We start from the raw sequence: 16257 nt of genomic DNA, 5'->3' as shown, positions 1-16257 counted from the left end.
GGCGCTTCGCGCCCCCACCCCAACCCCCCCCGCGCGCGTAAGTCGTTATGCGCCATAATAGTTACGCGCCATTGTAGTTGTGTCCCTATGTCCCACCTGTGAATATAGATAGATATATATATATATACATATATATATATATATATATATATATATATATATATATATATATATATATATATATATATATATATATATATATATATATATATATATATATATATATATATATATATATGGTTTTAACTACGTAAAACTTGCGAATATACAACATTCTTTGCTGTCCCATTGTCTTTGCATATAAATAGATTGTCAGGTTTACCGACTCTTGAACATGCAACATATAATGGTCCATGGGAAAACAATCTGTATTCAGATCTATACCTCATGATTCTATAAGTTTTACGTAGTTAAAACCATATATATATATATATATATATATATATATATATATATATATATATATATATATATATATATATATATATATATATATATATATATATATATATATATATATATATATATATATATGGTTTTAACTACGTAAAACTTGCGAATATACAACATTCTTTGCTGTCCCATTGTCTTTGCATATAAATAGATTGTCAGGTTTACCGACTCTTGAACATGCAACATATAATGGTCCATGGGAAAACAATCTGTATTCAGATCTATACCTCATGATTCTAATGATTGCCCTTGAGCTTTGTTGATGGTGATTGCTAATCGACCATTCCCTGTCCCGGTGTCCCGGTCGTCATTTATATCCCCCTGTTTCCCCCGGTGTCCCCGTTATAGTTGTGTCCTTGTGTCCCGGTCGTCATTTATATTCCCTGTGTCCCGGTCGTTATTTGTATCCCGGTGTCCCGGTCTGTATATACATTCGTTTTTTAGTTTTGTTTTTCTCCTTTATTTTTTGCCTTTTTTTTCTTTTTTAGTTTATTTAGATTTTTAGATTTTTTAGTTTTTTTATTAGTTTTTAGTTTTTTTTTCTTTTTAGTTTTTTTGTAGTTTTTAGCTTCTTTTTAGTTTTGTTAGTTGTTTTTTTTTACTTATGTCCTGGTCGTCATTTATACTCCCTGTGTCCCGGTGCTTTGTTGATTGCTAATCGAACATTCCTTTTGTCCTGGTCGCTTTCTCTTTGAGTGTCGTCATTTATTTTTTTCTTTTTTAGTTCTTTTAGTTTTTACCTTTTTTAGTTTTTTAGATGAAAATTTTTTTTTAGTTTTTTCCTTTTTTTCTTTTTAGTTTTTTATTGGTTTTTACCTTTATTTTAGCTTATTTTTCAGTTTTTTCCTTTTTTTTAGTTTTTTTTTTATTTTTTAGTTTTTTTAGTTTTTTACCTTTTTTTATTTTTTTTATTTTTTTTAGTTTTTTAGCTTTTTTACTTTTTTTTATTAGTTTTTAGTTTTTTTTTGTAGTTTTTGCCTTTTTTAGTTTTTTCAGTTTTTTCCTTTTTTTTAGTTTTTTTTAGTTTTTAGTTTTTTTAGTTTTTTACCTTTTTTTAGTTTTTTTAGTTTTTTAGCTTTTTTATTTTTTTTTTATTAGTTTTTAGTTTTTTTTGTAGTTTTTGCCTTTTTTTAGTTTTTTTAGTTTTTTAGCTTTTTTATTAGTTTTTAGTATTTTTTGTAGTTTTTGCCTTTTTTTAGTTTTTTTCTTTTTAGTTTTTTTGTAGTTTTTACCTTCTTTTTAGTTTAGTTAGTTTTTTTTTTTACTTATGTCCTGGTCGTCATTTATACTCCCTGTGTCCCGGTGCTTTGTTGATTGCTAATCGAACATTCCTTTTGTCCTGGTCGCTTTCTCTTTGAGTGTCGTCATTTATTTTTTTCTTTTTTAGTTCTTTTAGTTTTTACCTTTTTTAGTTTTTTTTAGTTTTTTTAGATGAAAATTTTTTTTAGTCTTTTCCTTTTTTTCTTTTTAGTTTTTTATTGGTTTTTACCTTTATTTTAGCTTATTTTTCAGTTTTTTCCTTTTTTTTAGTTTTTTTTTATTTTTTATTTTTTTTAGTTTTTTACCTTTTTTTAGTTTTTTTAGTTTTTTTAGTTTTTTAGCTTTTTTATTTTTTTTATTAGTTTTTAGTTTTTTTTGTAGTTTTTGCCTTTTTTTAGTTTTTTCAGTTTTTTTTTTTAGTTTTTTATTGGTTTTTACCTTTATTTTAGCTTATTTTTCAGTTTTTTCCTTTTTTTTAGTTTTTTTTTAGTTTTTAGTTTTTTTAGTTTTTTACCTTTTTTTAGTTTTTTTAGTTTTTTAGCTTTTTTATTTTTTTTATTAGTTTTTAGTTTTTTTGTAGTTTTTGCCTTTTTTTAGTTTTTTTAGTTTTTTTTAGCTTTTTTATTAGTTTTTAGTTTTTTTTGTAGTTTTTGCCTGTTTTTAGTTTTTTTAGTTTTTTAGCTTTTTTATTTTTTTTATTAGTTTTTAGTTTTTTTTGTAGTTTTTGCCTTTTTTTAGTTTTTTCAGTTTTGACGTCACCTGATCCAGTTTTTTCAGGTGACGTCACCTGATCCACAGATCCACACACAGACAACTTATTTTTATATATATAGATATATATATATATATATATATATATATATATATATATATATATATATATATATATATATATATATTGTGTTTTTTTAGAGTGTCTTTAGAAGAATATATATTTTTTTTTTTTTTAAGACTCTAAAGTATGGTTAGCCAAAGAGTACATGTCCTGCCCATGATCCGCCAAAATAGTACCATTCACCATCAGTGTAACCTGCACCCCACGTTGGGAATCATGGATCTAGAGTGTCGGAGCAACGGCTTATCTGCAATCCAGATTTTGAGTGTATAATCTGCTTTGTCTGAGGAAAAGACCTCTAATCTATTTTTTTTTAGGTTGATACTTGCCGTGGTCACTACAATAACGTCTCCTGTTGTCTCTTTCACCCTCGTCAAGATTTAATTATATCCAACTCTGAAGATCGATCTATTCGAGTATGGGACTTGCAGAAGCGAACATGTCTTAAAACATTTCGTCGTGATACAGATCGCTTTTGGGTAATGGCAGCTCATCCAACACTGAACCTCTTCGCTGCTGGTCACGATTCAGGAATGCTGATTTTCAAGTTGGAAAAAGAAAGGCCTGCTTATACAGTTCATGGTAATCTCCTTTATTACATCAAAGATAAGCTGTTGAGAAGATTGGACTTTACAACTGATAAAGACGTTGGGATAATGCAAGTAAAAGTGGGGCGTACTAATCCAACGTCCTTGTCATTTAACCAATCGGAAAATGCTATACTAGTTTCAACTCGAGACAGTATGGAGAATTCATCATACGATTTATATACTATTCCAAGAGAAGGAGATAGCCAAAATCCTCCAGAACCTATTGAATCAAAAAGATCGCAAGGGTTGACTGCGTATTGGGTCGCTCGTAACCGCTTTGCCGTTTTGGATCGTAGCCAAGGCATCATCATCAAAACAGAGAAAAATGAAACATCTAAAAAAGTATCGATTTCCTCGCTAAGTCCAGAAGAAATTTATCCAGCCAATCCAGGGATGCTTTTAGTCCGTGATCTTGAAGGTGTAAGCCTCCATGATATCCAGCAAAGAAAGGTCATTGCCACTGTTAAACTTGCAAAATGTCGCTATGTTGTTTGGTCATCTGATATGAATCTTGTAGCACTAATGGCTAAACACAACATAGTCATTTGTGATAAGAAACTAGACACAATTTGTCAAATTCATGACAATTCTAAATTGAAATCAGGCGCGTGGGACGATTCTGGAGTTTTTATATATACAACATCGAATCATATTAAGTACTGTTTGACTAATGGGGATTCTGGCACGATTCGTACAATTGAGTTACCCGTCTATTTAACAAGAGTAATTGGAAAGACAATCTACTGTCTTGATCGCGAATGTAAACCGAGAATTTTGACCATTGACCCAACTGAATATAAATTAAAACTAGCTCTTGTTCAACGGAAGTATGAAGATGTTTTGCAGATGGTTCGTAACGCCAAACTTGTTGGCCAGTCAATTATATCATATTTACATAAGAAGGGGTATCCAGAAGTGGCACTGCATTTTGTGAGTGATGAGAAAACACGCTTTGCTTTGGCTATTGAATGCTCTCAAATTCAAGTGGCAAAGGAGGCCGCAATGGTTCTCAACAATAAAGCTTGTTGGGAAAAATTGGCTGAGGTTGCTAAGGGACAAGGAAACCATGAGGTGGCTGCTGAGTGCTATAGACGAACCAAGAACTTCTCAAAATTGTCCCATTTATATTTTGTTACTGGTCAATTGGACAAGCTGAAGAAAATGAGCTTGGTTGCTGAGAAGCTTAAAGATTATCAAGGTAATTTTATCTTTCTTTTTAGAAATTTGAAGGGATTTTTTGTATAAAACCCTAAAAAACCTGTTTTTAATGCTGGTGAAATGCTGCTGTTGCAGATAAAATGTACAAAAAAATTACTTTCATCTGGAGTATCTTTTTTTTCTATTTTTCTTTCTTAATACTGTTTTCGTTTCTTTGTAATTTTTTTGTGGGGAATATCTTGTTTAATGCAGGTGAAATTCGGCTGTTGTTGCAGATAAAATGTATATTTAAAAAATGACTTTCATCTGGAGTATCTTTTTTCAAGTATCAATTTTTTTTCTTTTTTTGTATTATTCTATTGTTGTTATAGTAAAATAATATAATATAATCGCTTGGTTGCTGAGAAGCTTAAAGATTATGAAGGTAATTTTATCTTTCTTTTTAAAAATTTGAAGGGGTTTCTTGTATAAAACCCTAAAAAACCTGTTTTTAATGCAAGTGAAATGCTGCTGTTATTGCATATAAAATGTAAAAAAAATTACTTTCATCTTAAGTAGCTTTTTTTCATTTTTCTTTCTGAATATTGTCTATTATTGTCTTAATTGTCTTAAGATTATCAAGGTGATTTTATCTTTTTTTTTTTAATCTAAAGGGATTTTTTTATAAAACCCTAAAAGACCTGTTTTTAATGCAGCTGAAATGCTGCTGTTGTTACAGATAAATGTACAAAAAAAATACTTTCATCTGGAGTATCGTTTTTTTTCTATTTTTCTTTGTTAATGCTGTCTTCTTTTTTGTAATTTTTTTGGGGAATGTCTTTTTTCATGCAGCTGACATTCTGCTGTTGTTACATATGTATAAAATGTATATATAGATGCATTAAATGTATATTTACAAAAGGACTTTCATCTGGAGTTTCTTTTTTCAAGTATCAATTTTTTTTCCTTTTTTGTATTATTCTATTTTTTGGGGGGGAGTGTGTTTTTTAATGTCTGTGAAGTTTCGCTATCGTTGCAGATAAAACCTACGGCAACAAAGAATTGCTTTCATCCAGAGCAGTGTTTAAAAATATAAAGAGTACGATCATCCTAAAAAATTTCTGTCACCTACAGTGTAGGTGCGCATGAAAGCTCCTCCCATTTCGTTTGTTTAAGCTATCCGTTGTATATTTCTCAGGTCCTTGATGAACTTTGGAAAATGGTGCGAACCTTAATTATTTGTGACTGCGACAGCAGAAACAAGGGGGAGACGAAGGGCTTCGGTACTTTCCCATATCAGAGGTATGACTTTACTTAGTGGCGAATTCAAGATTTGTAAAGGAGGAGGGTGGATTAAATTTTAGCAGATATGGGTGCTAACTTCTGATCAACACTGCGACAGGGAAATAGCGGGAATTTCATTAATAGTAGAAGAGGGATCCACGAAGTGGCGGGACTATTTGAAATTTGCCACAAAATGTTTTACCACAAAGGAGTAACCTAATAGTTTTAGCAGAGATTATCTTTTAGGTTTGACAATAATCCATGGTTTTAGATAATAATATTGCGCATTTGAGCGTCAAAATTTTTTTCTTCTTGGCTAGGAGAAATACTCCCTTGAATTTTTCCTCTTTTATTTCCCTCTTGATGTGTCTTCTTTGTTTTCCTTCTAACAACAGGCGGAATAGCCCTATCCAAGAAAATACGAAACCTCTAGGTGACGCAGTGTGTTGATAGCAGTAGTAGCAGTAATCCATATTGTTGCAGACTTTTCATCCCGGGAACTTCACTAAACATGATCCCTATAACATAGTATTTCAAATTACAGTCTTTAGCTAGCTATTAAAGTGTGAACTCCTATAATGAGACTGTATAACTCCTATAGGATATAACTCCTATACTCCTTATAGGAGTGTGAACTCCTATAAGAACTGTTTTTTGTCAAATTCTTAGTGAGTTTTCAGAAAACTGAAGGACATCAAAAGAATTGTACTTGTATTATAAGAAGAATATAAAATAATACTTGTTGTTATTATTGTTGTAAATATTCCGACACGAACTTGCAAATTAAGTAAAACTTCTCATCAGAATGCATTTTTTATGTCTCATGAAGTTAACCCTCACGATTCTTTTCATTATCTTTCCAGTTTCGGGTTACCTGCAAGTTTGGTATAAAGCTTGGAATGTTTCAGAATTGTGTTAATATTATTTAAAACTATTTTATCATTCGAGCTACCAAGTTTATTGTCAGCCGCTAATCAAACTTTGTTTTTTCAAGGGCATGTTTGGAGCCAAAGGGGGGGGGTCGGCCCCTCGTTTCCTTTTTTTTAGCAAAGACGCTGTTTAAAAACTAGTATTTGAGGATCTCCTTAATGAGCTTCTCAGTACTACAGATAATAAAAATCAACCCAATATCAATAAACATTTATGAAAAAAGGAAGTGACTAAATTAAATTTATCTGTGAGTCTGCCTTCATGCAGACCTCATAATTTCCCTTTAACGAAAATTGATAAAACTATGGAACTGCGCGAAGCGCTAAATTTCCTAGTCAAATGTCATCACGTTATGGCATTGTTCAAATAAAACTTATTTTTAACTTGGTTATCCTTGTAAATTCATTCTTAGTGTTTCTTTCCATTCTCAAACCAATATTATCTTTACTTTTTGCATTTATACAGCCCTACCAATTATTTTCTTTTTTTTATCTCTTCATCGTATTTTATTCCTCCTTATCTCCTAGACAATCGGTTCGTCTTATTTCTTTTCCTGTTCTCCAGGCTGTTAATACCGATGCAAAAATCTAATGTCGCTTATGTTTCTATTGGTTATATGTTTTCGGGGGAGAGGACCATCCCGGTCCGACTTTGTCTAATGGTTGAGATAGGAGATGATCGTACTGTTTATATGTCTCTACAGTGATCCAGAGCATCTTTTTTTCAAGTATCTTTTTTTTTAATAGTTTCTTCTTTTTTTTAAATTTTGTTTTGGGAGTATATTTTTTAATGCAGGTGAAACTTTGATGTCATTGCAGATGAAATATGCTAAAAGAACTTTGCTTTCATCCAGAGTGTATTTTTTCTGTTCTTTTTTCTTTGTTTTTATATATTTTTCTCGGAATATCTTTTTTTTATCCAGGCGAAATTTTGCTGTCGTTGCAGTGTAAGTATAGAAAAAAACTGCTGTCATTTGGATTATCTTTTTTGAAGTTATGCACTCTATGAATGAATCCAATAAAATCTATGGAGAAACTTTGCTGTCATGTCTCAAAATTGAAAATCTACTTTATATGTTTATGGCTTACCCTTTTAAAATATTTTTCCTTGTTGTATCTTTTGCTGAAAACGTTTGTTCTAAGTTACTTAACAATGTTTTATTTAATTTGATATCACTTCACTAAATTTAAAAATAATAACAGCTCATTGCTGCACAAAGCTGCTTGAGGACAACAGCAGCGTGATAATTCAAATTATTTAAAAGTAGTGCGCATTTCATTGCTGCACAAAGCCGCTTGAGCACAACAGCAGCGCGATATTCACATTATTTGAAAATAATGTGCATCTCATTGCTGCATAAAGCCGCTTGAGCACAACAGCAGCGCGATAATTCACATTATTTAAAAATAATGTGCATCTCATTGCTGCACAAAGCCGCTTGAGCACAACAGCAGCGCGATATTTCACATTATTTGAAAATAATGTGCATCTCATTGCTGCAAAAAGCCGCTTGAGCACAACAGCAGCGCGAAGTTCACATTAATTAAAAATAATGTGCATCTCATTTCTGCACAAAGCCGCTTGAGCACAACAGCAGCGCGATATTTCACATAATTTAAAAATAATGTGCATCTCATTGCTGCACAAAGCCGCTTGAGCACAACAGCAGCGCGATATTTCACATTATTTAAAAATAATATGCATCTCATTGCTGCACAAAACCGCTTGAGCACAACAGCAGCGCGATATTTCACATTATTTAAAAATTATGCGCATTTCATTACTGCACAAAGCCGCTTGAGCACAACAGCAGCGCGATAATTCACATTATTTAAAAATAATATGTATCTCATTGCTGCACAAAGCCGCTTGAGCACAACAGCAGCGCGATATTTCACATTATTTAAAAATAATGTGCATCTCATTGCTGCACAAAGCCGCTTGAGCACAACAGCAGCGCGATATTTCACATTATTTAAAAATAATGTGCATCTCATTGCGGCACAAAGCTGCTTGAGCACAACAGCAGCGCGATATTTCACATTATTTAGAAATGATGCGCATTTCATTTCTGCACAAAGCCGCTTGAGCACAACAACAGCGCGATAATTCACATTATTTAAAAATAATGTGCATCTCATTGCTGCACAAAGCCGCTTGAGCACAACAGCAGCGCGATATTTTACATTATTTAAAAATAATGTGCATCTCATTGCTGCACAAAGCCGCTTGAGCACAACAGCAGCGCAACATTTCACATTATTTAAAAATAATGCGCATTTCATTTCTGCACAAAGCCGCTTGAGCACAACAGCAGCGCGATAATTCACATTATTTAAAAATAATGTACATCTCATTGCTGCACAAAGCCGATTGAGCACAGCAGCAGCGCGATAATTCACATTATTTAAAAATAATGTACATATCATTGCTGTAAAAAGCTGCTTGAGCACATTAACAGCGCGATAGTTCATATTGTTAAAAAATAATGTGCATCTCATTGCTGCACAAAGCCGCTTGAGCACAACAGCAGCGCGATAATTCAGATTATTTAAAAATAATGTGCGTATCATTGCTGCACGAAGCCGCTTTGGCACAACAGGAGCTCAAAACTGTTTAATAATTTCCATTGAGCCATTGTATACTTTTCAGCTATGATTAAAACTAGCGTGCGTTTTTCAGTTGAAGCTAATCTCTGTGTCTAATTATTCTAATTTGCCATAGACTAGCCTACACTAGATTTCTAATAATTAGAATAGCTATTTAACTAGGCTATTCTAATAAAAAGAATAGCCTACACTTGACTTGGACGTAGGAAGAAGACCTCTGAAATTCCTCCTGAATTCGTATATTTAATTGTGTATAATTAGTTGTATTACTTAATAATTAATTATTATACTGAATTGTGTTTCCAGCCTAATTAATTGTGTCTCCAGTTTACACCGTTACGTGTGCTTATTCCTTTCTTTTTTTTTTGTTATGTGTGCTCATTCCTTTCCCTTCTTTTTGCTTTTGTTTACTTAGTTAAATTTGTTAAAGTTCAAGTTTTTATTCGAACATTCACAAATAAATAAATAAAATACAACACTTTCACGCTGGGGAAAACCTATGAGGGTTTGTACTCGCGCAAAAGTCCACATATCTACTTACCTATAATAACAAAGCCAATCTCTCTTACTCATTAATACCCACTTCCCCCCTCTTTCCTTCCTCCCAACCCCACCTTACCCCCCTGCCCACCCTTAGCTCCCTAGCCCACCCTTACCTCCCGAACCCACCCTTCCTTCCCTATCACCCTACCACTCATAATAAAATTCAACATTTATCCCCCAAAAATAATCGTTTAATTTCTTTTTAATCTGAGGTATGTGTTCCGCCGCCCTAATGCTCACTGGTAGTTCATTCCATACACTTGGACCCAGATGTTTCATTGAGAATGAAGACCTGGTACCATGACGTAAATCCACAACTTTATCATCACTATCCCTTGTTCCATAATTATGCAGATCACTATTTGTTGGTAAAAACTATTAAAGACATCCGGGGCTAGGCCATTCATACACTGAAACACAAATACAGGAGTCTGGTAATCTCTTATCTGACCGACATTAAGGAGCTTCAGCGACGTAAAGCAAGCACAGGTGTCATGCACATTCTGGACATATCTACCTATTGTTCTCAAAGCTTTATTTTGTAGAATTTGCACTCTTCTATAGTTGGATAATGAAGTTGCTAATGAAGTTTTATGAGTTGGATATGAAGTTGCTGCTCCATAGGAGGCAGCCGTAGGAGATATATCGATAAACCAACGAATAATATATAGTTAGAAGTATCCTCTGTGGAAGAAAGTGCCGCAGAAGAAGTATGCCAGCACTTTCTCCCACGGAGGATACTTCTATTTATTTAATTTTATATTCCCATTAATCTGTACAAATCAAAAGGAAAGTTGTTATATAATTATATTAGTGTTTTCTAGTATTATCGCTTCAGCTTTTAAAGTACTTTCATTAAACATATTGTCTTTATTCTTAGGTCAATTTCAAAGCGCGCTTTTGCTGGGTGATGTTAGAGAACGTGTAAAGATTCTTGAACAAACTGGGCAGAACGTTTTAGCCTACCACACCGCCAGGACTCATGGTTTGGAGGAAGAAGCAGCACATCTATTGCACAAAATTGATGCCGAAAAATTGCCTGTGCCAAATCCAGAGGCTAAGTTGCTTGTACCAATGCCTCCAATCCAACCAATGACTGAAAACTGGCCTATGTTGTCGATGTCGCGAGGATTCTTTGAAGCAACCATTGCCACAAAGGTTTTTAACATTTATTCTGGCTTCCTTTTTTCTCTTTTTTTTAGCTGTATTACACTGTAGTTTATTAGATGTGAATTCCTTATTTTCTTTTTTTGTTTGTTTTCTTTTTTTCTTTTTCCTTGTTTGTTTTTTTCTTTTGTATATTAGTTGTTTCTTCTATCTTTTGTCTTTTCTCCATTTTTCACACGGCTTCCGGATGTGAAGCTGAAATATTCCAACTTTTTGTTAGTATGTATATATTTTTTTCAATGTTTACCGTTTTAATTAGAAATTTTATTTATTATTATATTTTCATTTCTTCTCTATTTTCATTTTTAGTTATAATGGGAGTTTTAGAAAAAAAAGTAGCAAACTACATGAAGGCTTCCCTACTGTTCAATTGAAAATAGTCCTAGGCTGTAAATAAGCGCTAGTACATATAGCCTGAAACTGCCTGGGAAATCTCGATTTTTTTATTGCTCTCAATAGCTAATAGAGTATTTTGACATAACTTTAAACTACCTTTGACTGCCTCGCCAGGAAGTCGGCATGGAGTAGGAGTGTGCATACGTGAGTGTAGCCAATCAGAAATTTTACCTAGAGACGAAACTCCTTAAATTCCGATACGATAGCTCCTTGTTATTCTTCCTGCCGAAGAATACCAAACTAAAACATCAAGTCTAATGCTGCTTAATTACACCAAATTTTAATGTTAAAGTATCAACCACCCTGACCAGAAAATAGGGTAAAAGTAAGCAGTGATAAATAAAAAAAGATATTATGGCCTCTTCGAGTTTTAGCATAAAATTAAGACTATCCAATGCTTACAAGTTTCAATGCTCGTAGCTTCGACCAATAGGGAGTGAGCACGAATTTTTAAATGACGTGCCAAAAAGCTAATTGGTAGAAGATTATATGAAGTTCGAGTCTAATTACTATTCGGTGTGAATATCTATGAAAAGGAGTGCAGTGAAGATGCTTGATTTTAATGATATAACCAAAGCTATAGATGACTCAGCTTTACTCATATTTTTGCAGTGAAAATGCTGGATTTTATTTAGAATTCAAGTGTACACAAAAATTTTAAAGGGGGGGGGGGGTATGGAAATTTCATTAGATGAAAAATGTTACATTATACCTTTTTAAGAGCCACACAAGTTAAGAGACAGTATGACTCATCGATATTACTCTACGTTCTGACTGGCTATAATTCAATATGTGAATTTCTATTAAATGTAATAGCTACACGTGTGCGCTCGTTTTTTTTAACGAGTGCAAATCCTTCAAAACATAGTTCGGGGGAGTACAGATGACTCACCTTTGCTAATACTTTTGCAGTGAAAATGCTGGATTTTAGTTAGAATTCAAGTGTACACAAAAATTTTAAAAGGGGGGGAGGTGTGGAAATTTCATTAGATGAAAAATGTTACATTATACCTTTTTAAGAGCCACACAAGTTAAGAGACAGTATGACTCATCGATATTACTCTACGTTCTGACTGGCTATAATTCAATATGTAAATTTCTATTAAATGTAATAGCTACACGTGTGCGCTCGTTTTTTTTTTAACGAGTGCAAATCCTTCAAAACAAAGTTCGGGGGAGTACAGATGACTCACCTTTGCTAATACTTTTGCAGTGAAAATGCTGGATTTTAAAGGGTGGGGGGGGTAAGGAAATTTCGTTAGATGAAAAATGTCAGTGCAAATTCTTCGAAGCAAAGCTCGGGGGAGTACAAATGACTCACCTTTGCTCATACTTTTGCAGTGAAAATCCTGGATTTTAAAGGGTGGGGGGGGGGGTTAGGAAATTTCATTAGATGAAAAATGTCACATATACCTTTCTAAGACCCACACAAGTTAAGAGACAATACGACTCATCAACACTACTCAACGTACTGACTGGCTACTATTCAATATGTGTTAAATGTAATAGCTACACGAGAGCACTCGTTTTTTTTTAAACGACTGCAAATTCTTCAAAACAAAGTTTTGGGGGGGTACAGATGGCTCAGCTCTGCTCATACTTTTACAGTGAAAATGTGGGTTTTTAGCTACTCAAAAAAGCTATAGATGGTTCAGCTGTGTAATTAAAGGTAGTCTGCCATGTAATCAAAAGAAAATTTCGAAAAGGAAAAAGGGGACATTTATCTGCTAAATAATTGGGTGCCTTGCAACACCCAATAAGTTTATTTATTCTTTTAGTTAACACAGTCTAATGATTGTAGGGAAGGAGTCAACTTAATGCAGCTTTAGTAGCTGAAGATATGGAAGAAGTGCCTGCTGCAGGTGGATGGGATAGTGATGCTATTGGAGTGGGAGATGAGGCTGAGATTACAGAATTTCAGGATGCTCTTGAACCAGGTATTACAATAATGAACGATTTTGATTAGTAAAAGCCATTAGTTCTGGAATCCTATATTTTCAGGGGATTTATTTAAATTTTTCTAATTTGTGTTATTTTTATCATTATGACTCTGAATTTCTGATTGGCTGAAAATATAAAAGATAGTAGTTCCAATTAGAATGAAACTTTTAGTGGTAAGCCAGTGGTAAGTGGTATTGCAGCCAGATTTTGCGAGAGGTCGGTTTTTATTATTGAATTACCATTTCTGGAATCCTATATTTTTGGGAGATTTATTTTAATTTTCTAATTTGTGTTATTTTTATCATTATGACTGAATTTCTGGTTGGCGAAAAATCTTTAGGAAAGCGATTTCTAGTAGGCTTCAATCTTGAATGGGTAAATGAAAGAATTTTGGTTCTTTTTAATTTTTAGGTCTGTATAAGCTGGGGCATCCGTCAATCTGCGACGGTCGGGACTTTGCTTCTTTGAACGCGACGAGTATCTAATTGCCTCAAGATCTTGGGGGTTGTGATTTCAATTGGGTTGTAAGCTAAAGCGCATCTATAAAAGAAATTTGAGCTCCTCTAAGTTATATGCTGAAGATCAACTTGTATCTGCTGAAGATCTGTTCAGCTGTAGCCCGATATATAGTATTTCAGGGCTGTTACAGTGGCTGTAACCCTGTAGCCCTCTAAATACTAATATTTAGTATTTCACATCCTTCCATATGACCGACTATCATTTTTTTTCATTTCTTCAGTCTAGAAGTAGAGAGGGGAAGGGGGGGGGGGGAGGTAAAGGGTGAAGTAAAAGCTTTCTTCCCTATAAAATGTAGAAATTAACTGCTGAGAATCTGTCTAGCTGCAGCCCACAGACGATATTTAGTAATTCACATCTTTTCACCTGACTGACTGACTATCAGGTTTTTTTTCAATTGTTCACTCTAGAAGTAGGGAGGCGGGATAACTGGTAAACTAAAAACTTTCTTTCCTATAAAATGTAAAAATTAACTGCTGAGGATCTGTCCAGCTGCAGCCCACAGACGATATTTAGTATTTTACATCCTTCCGCCTGACCGACTATCCGTTTTTTTCCATTTGTTCACTATAGAAGTAGAGAGGGGAGAGGGAGTAAAGGGTAAATCTTCTCTATAAAATGTAGAAATTAACTGCTGAGGATCTGTCCAGCTGCAGCCCACAGATGATATTTAGTATTTCACATCTTTTCACCTGGCCGACTATCAGTTTTTTTCATTTGTTCACTCTAGAAGTAGTGAGGGGGGTAAAGGGTAAATTAAAACCCTTCTTTCCTATAAAATATAGAAATTAACTGCTGAGGATCTGTCCAGTTGTTGCCAACAGACAGTATTTAGTATTTCACATCCTTCCACCTGACCAACTTTCATTTTTTTTCATTTGTTGACTCTAGAATTAGGGACGGGGGGGGGATAAAGGGTAAATTAAAACTTTTCTTCCCTATAAAATGTAGAAATTACTTGCTGAGGATCTGTCCAGCTGTAGCCCACAGACGATATTTAGTGTTTTACATCCTATGTATATATATATATATATATATATATATATATATATATATATATATATATATATATATATATACATTATATATATATATATATATATATATATATATATATATATATATATATATATATACATTTATATATATATATATATATATATATTTATATTTCAATATGTATATGTTTATATTTTATTCCAGACGAAGGCACTGGATGGGATGTCGATGAAGACATAGATATCCCGGTTGATGTAGACATTGGCCCAGCATTACATACCGTTGAAGGTTATTTCGCCGCTCCAGCTCGAGGAACTTCCATTACACAGACGTGGGTGAACAATTCACAGTTACCAGCTGAACACATACTGGCTGGCTCATTCGAGTCTGCTTTCCGACTTCTTCACAATCAAGTTGGAATTGTGAATTTTGAACCTTTAAAACCTTTGTTTATGAGTACATTTTCTAGGTCCAAAGTTTCCTTTCCTGCCATGCCATCTACTCCTTCTATGGTTGCTTACCCATCTAGAAAAGGAGCAACCCCTAAGCCTGCTGTCGCAATAAGCATAGTCGATTTGCAAGAAAGGTTAAAGGTCTGCTACAAATTAACAAGCCTAGGTAAATTCTTGGAAGCCGTAGAACAGTTCCGCAGCTTGCTACTGTCTATTCCGCTGCTTATTGTGGACACAAAACAAGAGGCAAGTTTAGCAAATGAAATCCTTTGGCTATGCCGTGAATATATTTTAGGTTGTCAAATGGAAATGCATAGAAAGGAACTACCCAAAGCTACCCAGGAGGAACAGAAGAGGGTATGCGAACTGGCTGCTTATTTCACCCATTGTGATCTTCAGCCACCACACAAAATTCTAACTCTGCGTACAGCTGTTACTTTATTTTACAAAATCAATAATTTCAAAACTGCTGCTAATTTTGCAAGGCGACTGATTGAGCTTGGACCCACTCCAGAGGTTGGCGCGCAAATTCGAAAAATACTTTTAGTGTGTGAGAAGAATGAAGTCGATAGTGTCGAAGTTGACTATGATGAATTTAACCCTTTCGCCATATGTCCTGCCTCGTATACTCCTATTTATAAAGGAAAATCAGAGGTTAAGTGTTCTCTTTGTGAAGCCAGTTATTGCCCTAGGTTCAAGGGAATTGTTTGTAAAGTTTGTAATGTGGCTGAAGTTGGCAAAGAATGTTCTGGATTGAAAATTCAGTCTCGGTGAATTTTTCCATCATCATTCTAAATGTTATATGTTTTTAAATGACTTACTTGAGTTTGGTGTTGAGGTACTGCTTTATCCAGGATCTTTTTATTCTTTTTTTTTGTGGAAATTGATCTTAGAAAAATTAAAGTCTTTGTCTAAGCTGAAATCAGAAGAAAAATAGAATGGGTCAGAGTGGTCAGCCCCCTTACACTTTTGGCATTTGTAAAATAACGATCTAACGAGTGGGGATGTTTGACCATAAAAGGGCAATGTTAAATCGTGAATTAAGACAAGTCTACCATGGCCAAGTTCCTCTTAATCTGGGAGCATTGACTTGTATTTGACTTGAAAAATGTTAAAGTTGTTTTTCAATTATTCAGGCAAGATTT

General features: G+C 33.8%; 1 protein-coding gene across 1 annotated transcript in view; it reads left to right on the top strand.

Annotated features, from left to right (window-relative positions):
• The window catches only part of LOC136035698 (coatomer subunit alpha-like), a 50223-nt gene extending 34189 nt beyond the window's left edge, over positions 1 to 16034 (top strand). The window contains exons 5-8 of the mRNA XM_065717638.1: positions 2866 to 4336; positions 10522 to 10799; positions 13006 to 13141; positions 14865 to 16034. Coding sequence (XP_065573710.1) covers positions 2866 to 4336; positions 10522 to 10799; positions 13006 to 13141; positions 14865 to 15886 — 2907 coding nt within the window. The 3' untranslated portion in view covers positions 15887 to 16034. The remainder of the gene's footprint in view (positions 1 to 2865; positions 4337 to 10521; positions 10800 to 13005; positions 13142 to 14864) is intronic.
• The last annotated feature ends 223 nt before the right edge of the window (positions 16035 to 16257 follow it).

This window comes from Artemia franciscana, chromosome 14, assembly GCF_032884065.1.
Source record: "Artemia franciscana chromosome 14, ASM3288406v1, whole genome shotgun sequence".
Taxonomy (NCBI): Eukaryota; Metazoa; Arthropoda; class Branchiopoda; order Anostraca; family Artemiidae; genus Artemia; species Artemia franciscana.
Note: the sequence above shows the minus strand (reverse complement) of the source record. Positions and strands in the feature narration are given on the sequence as shown.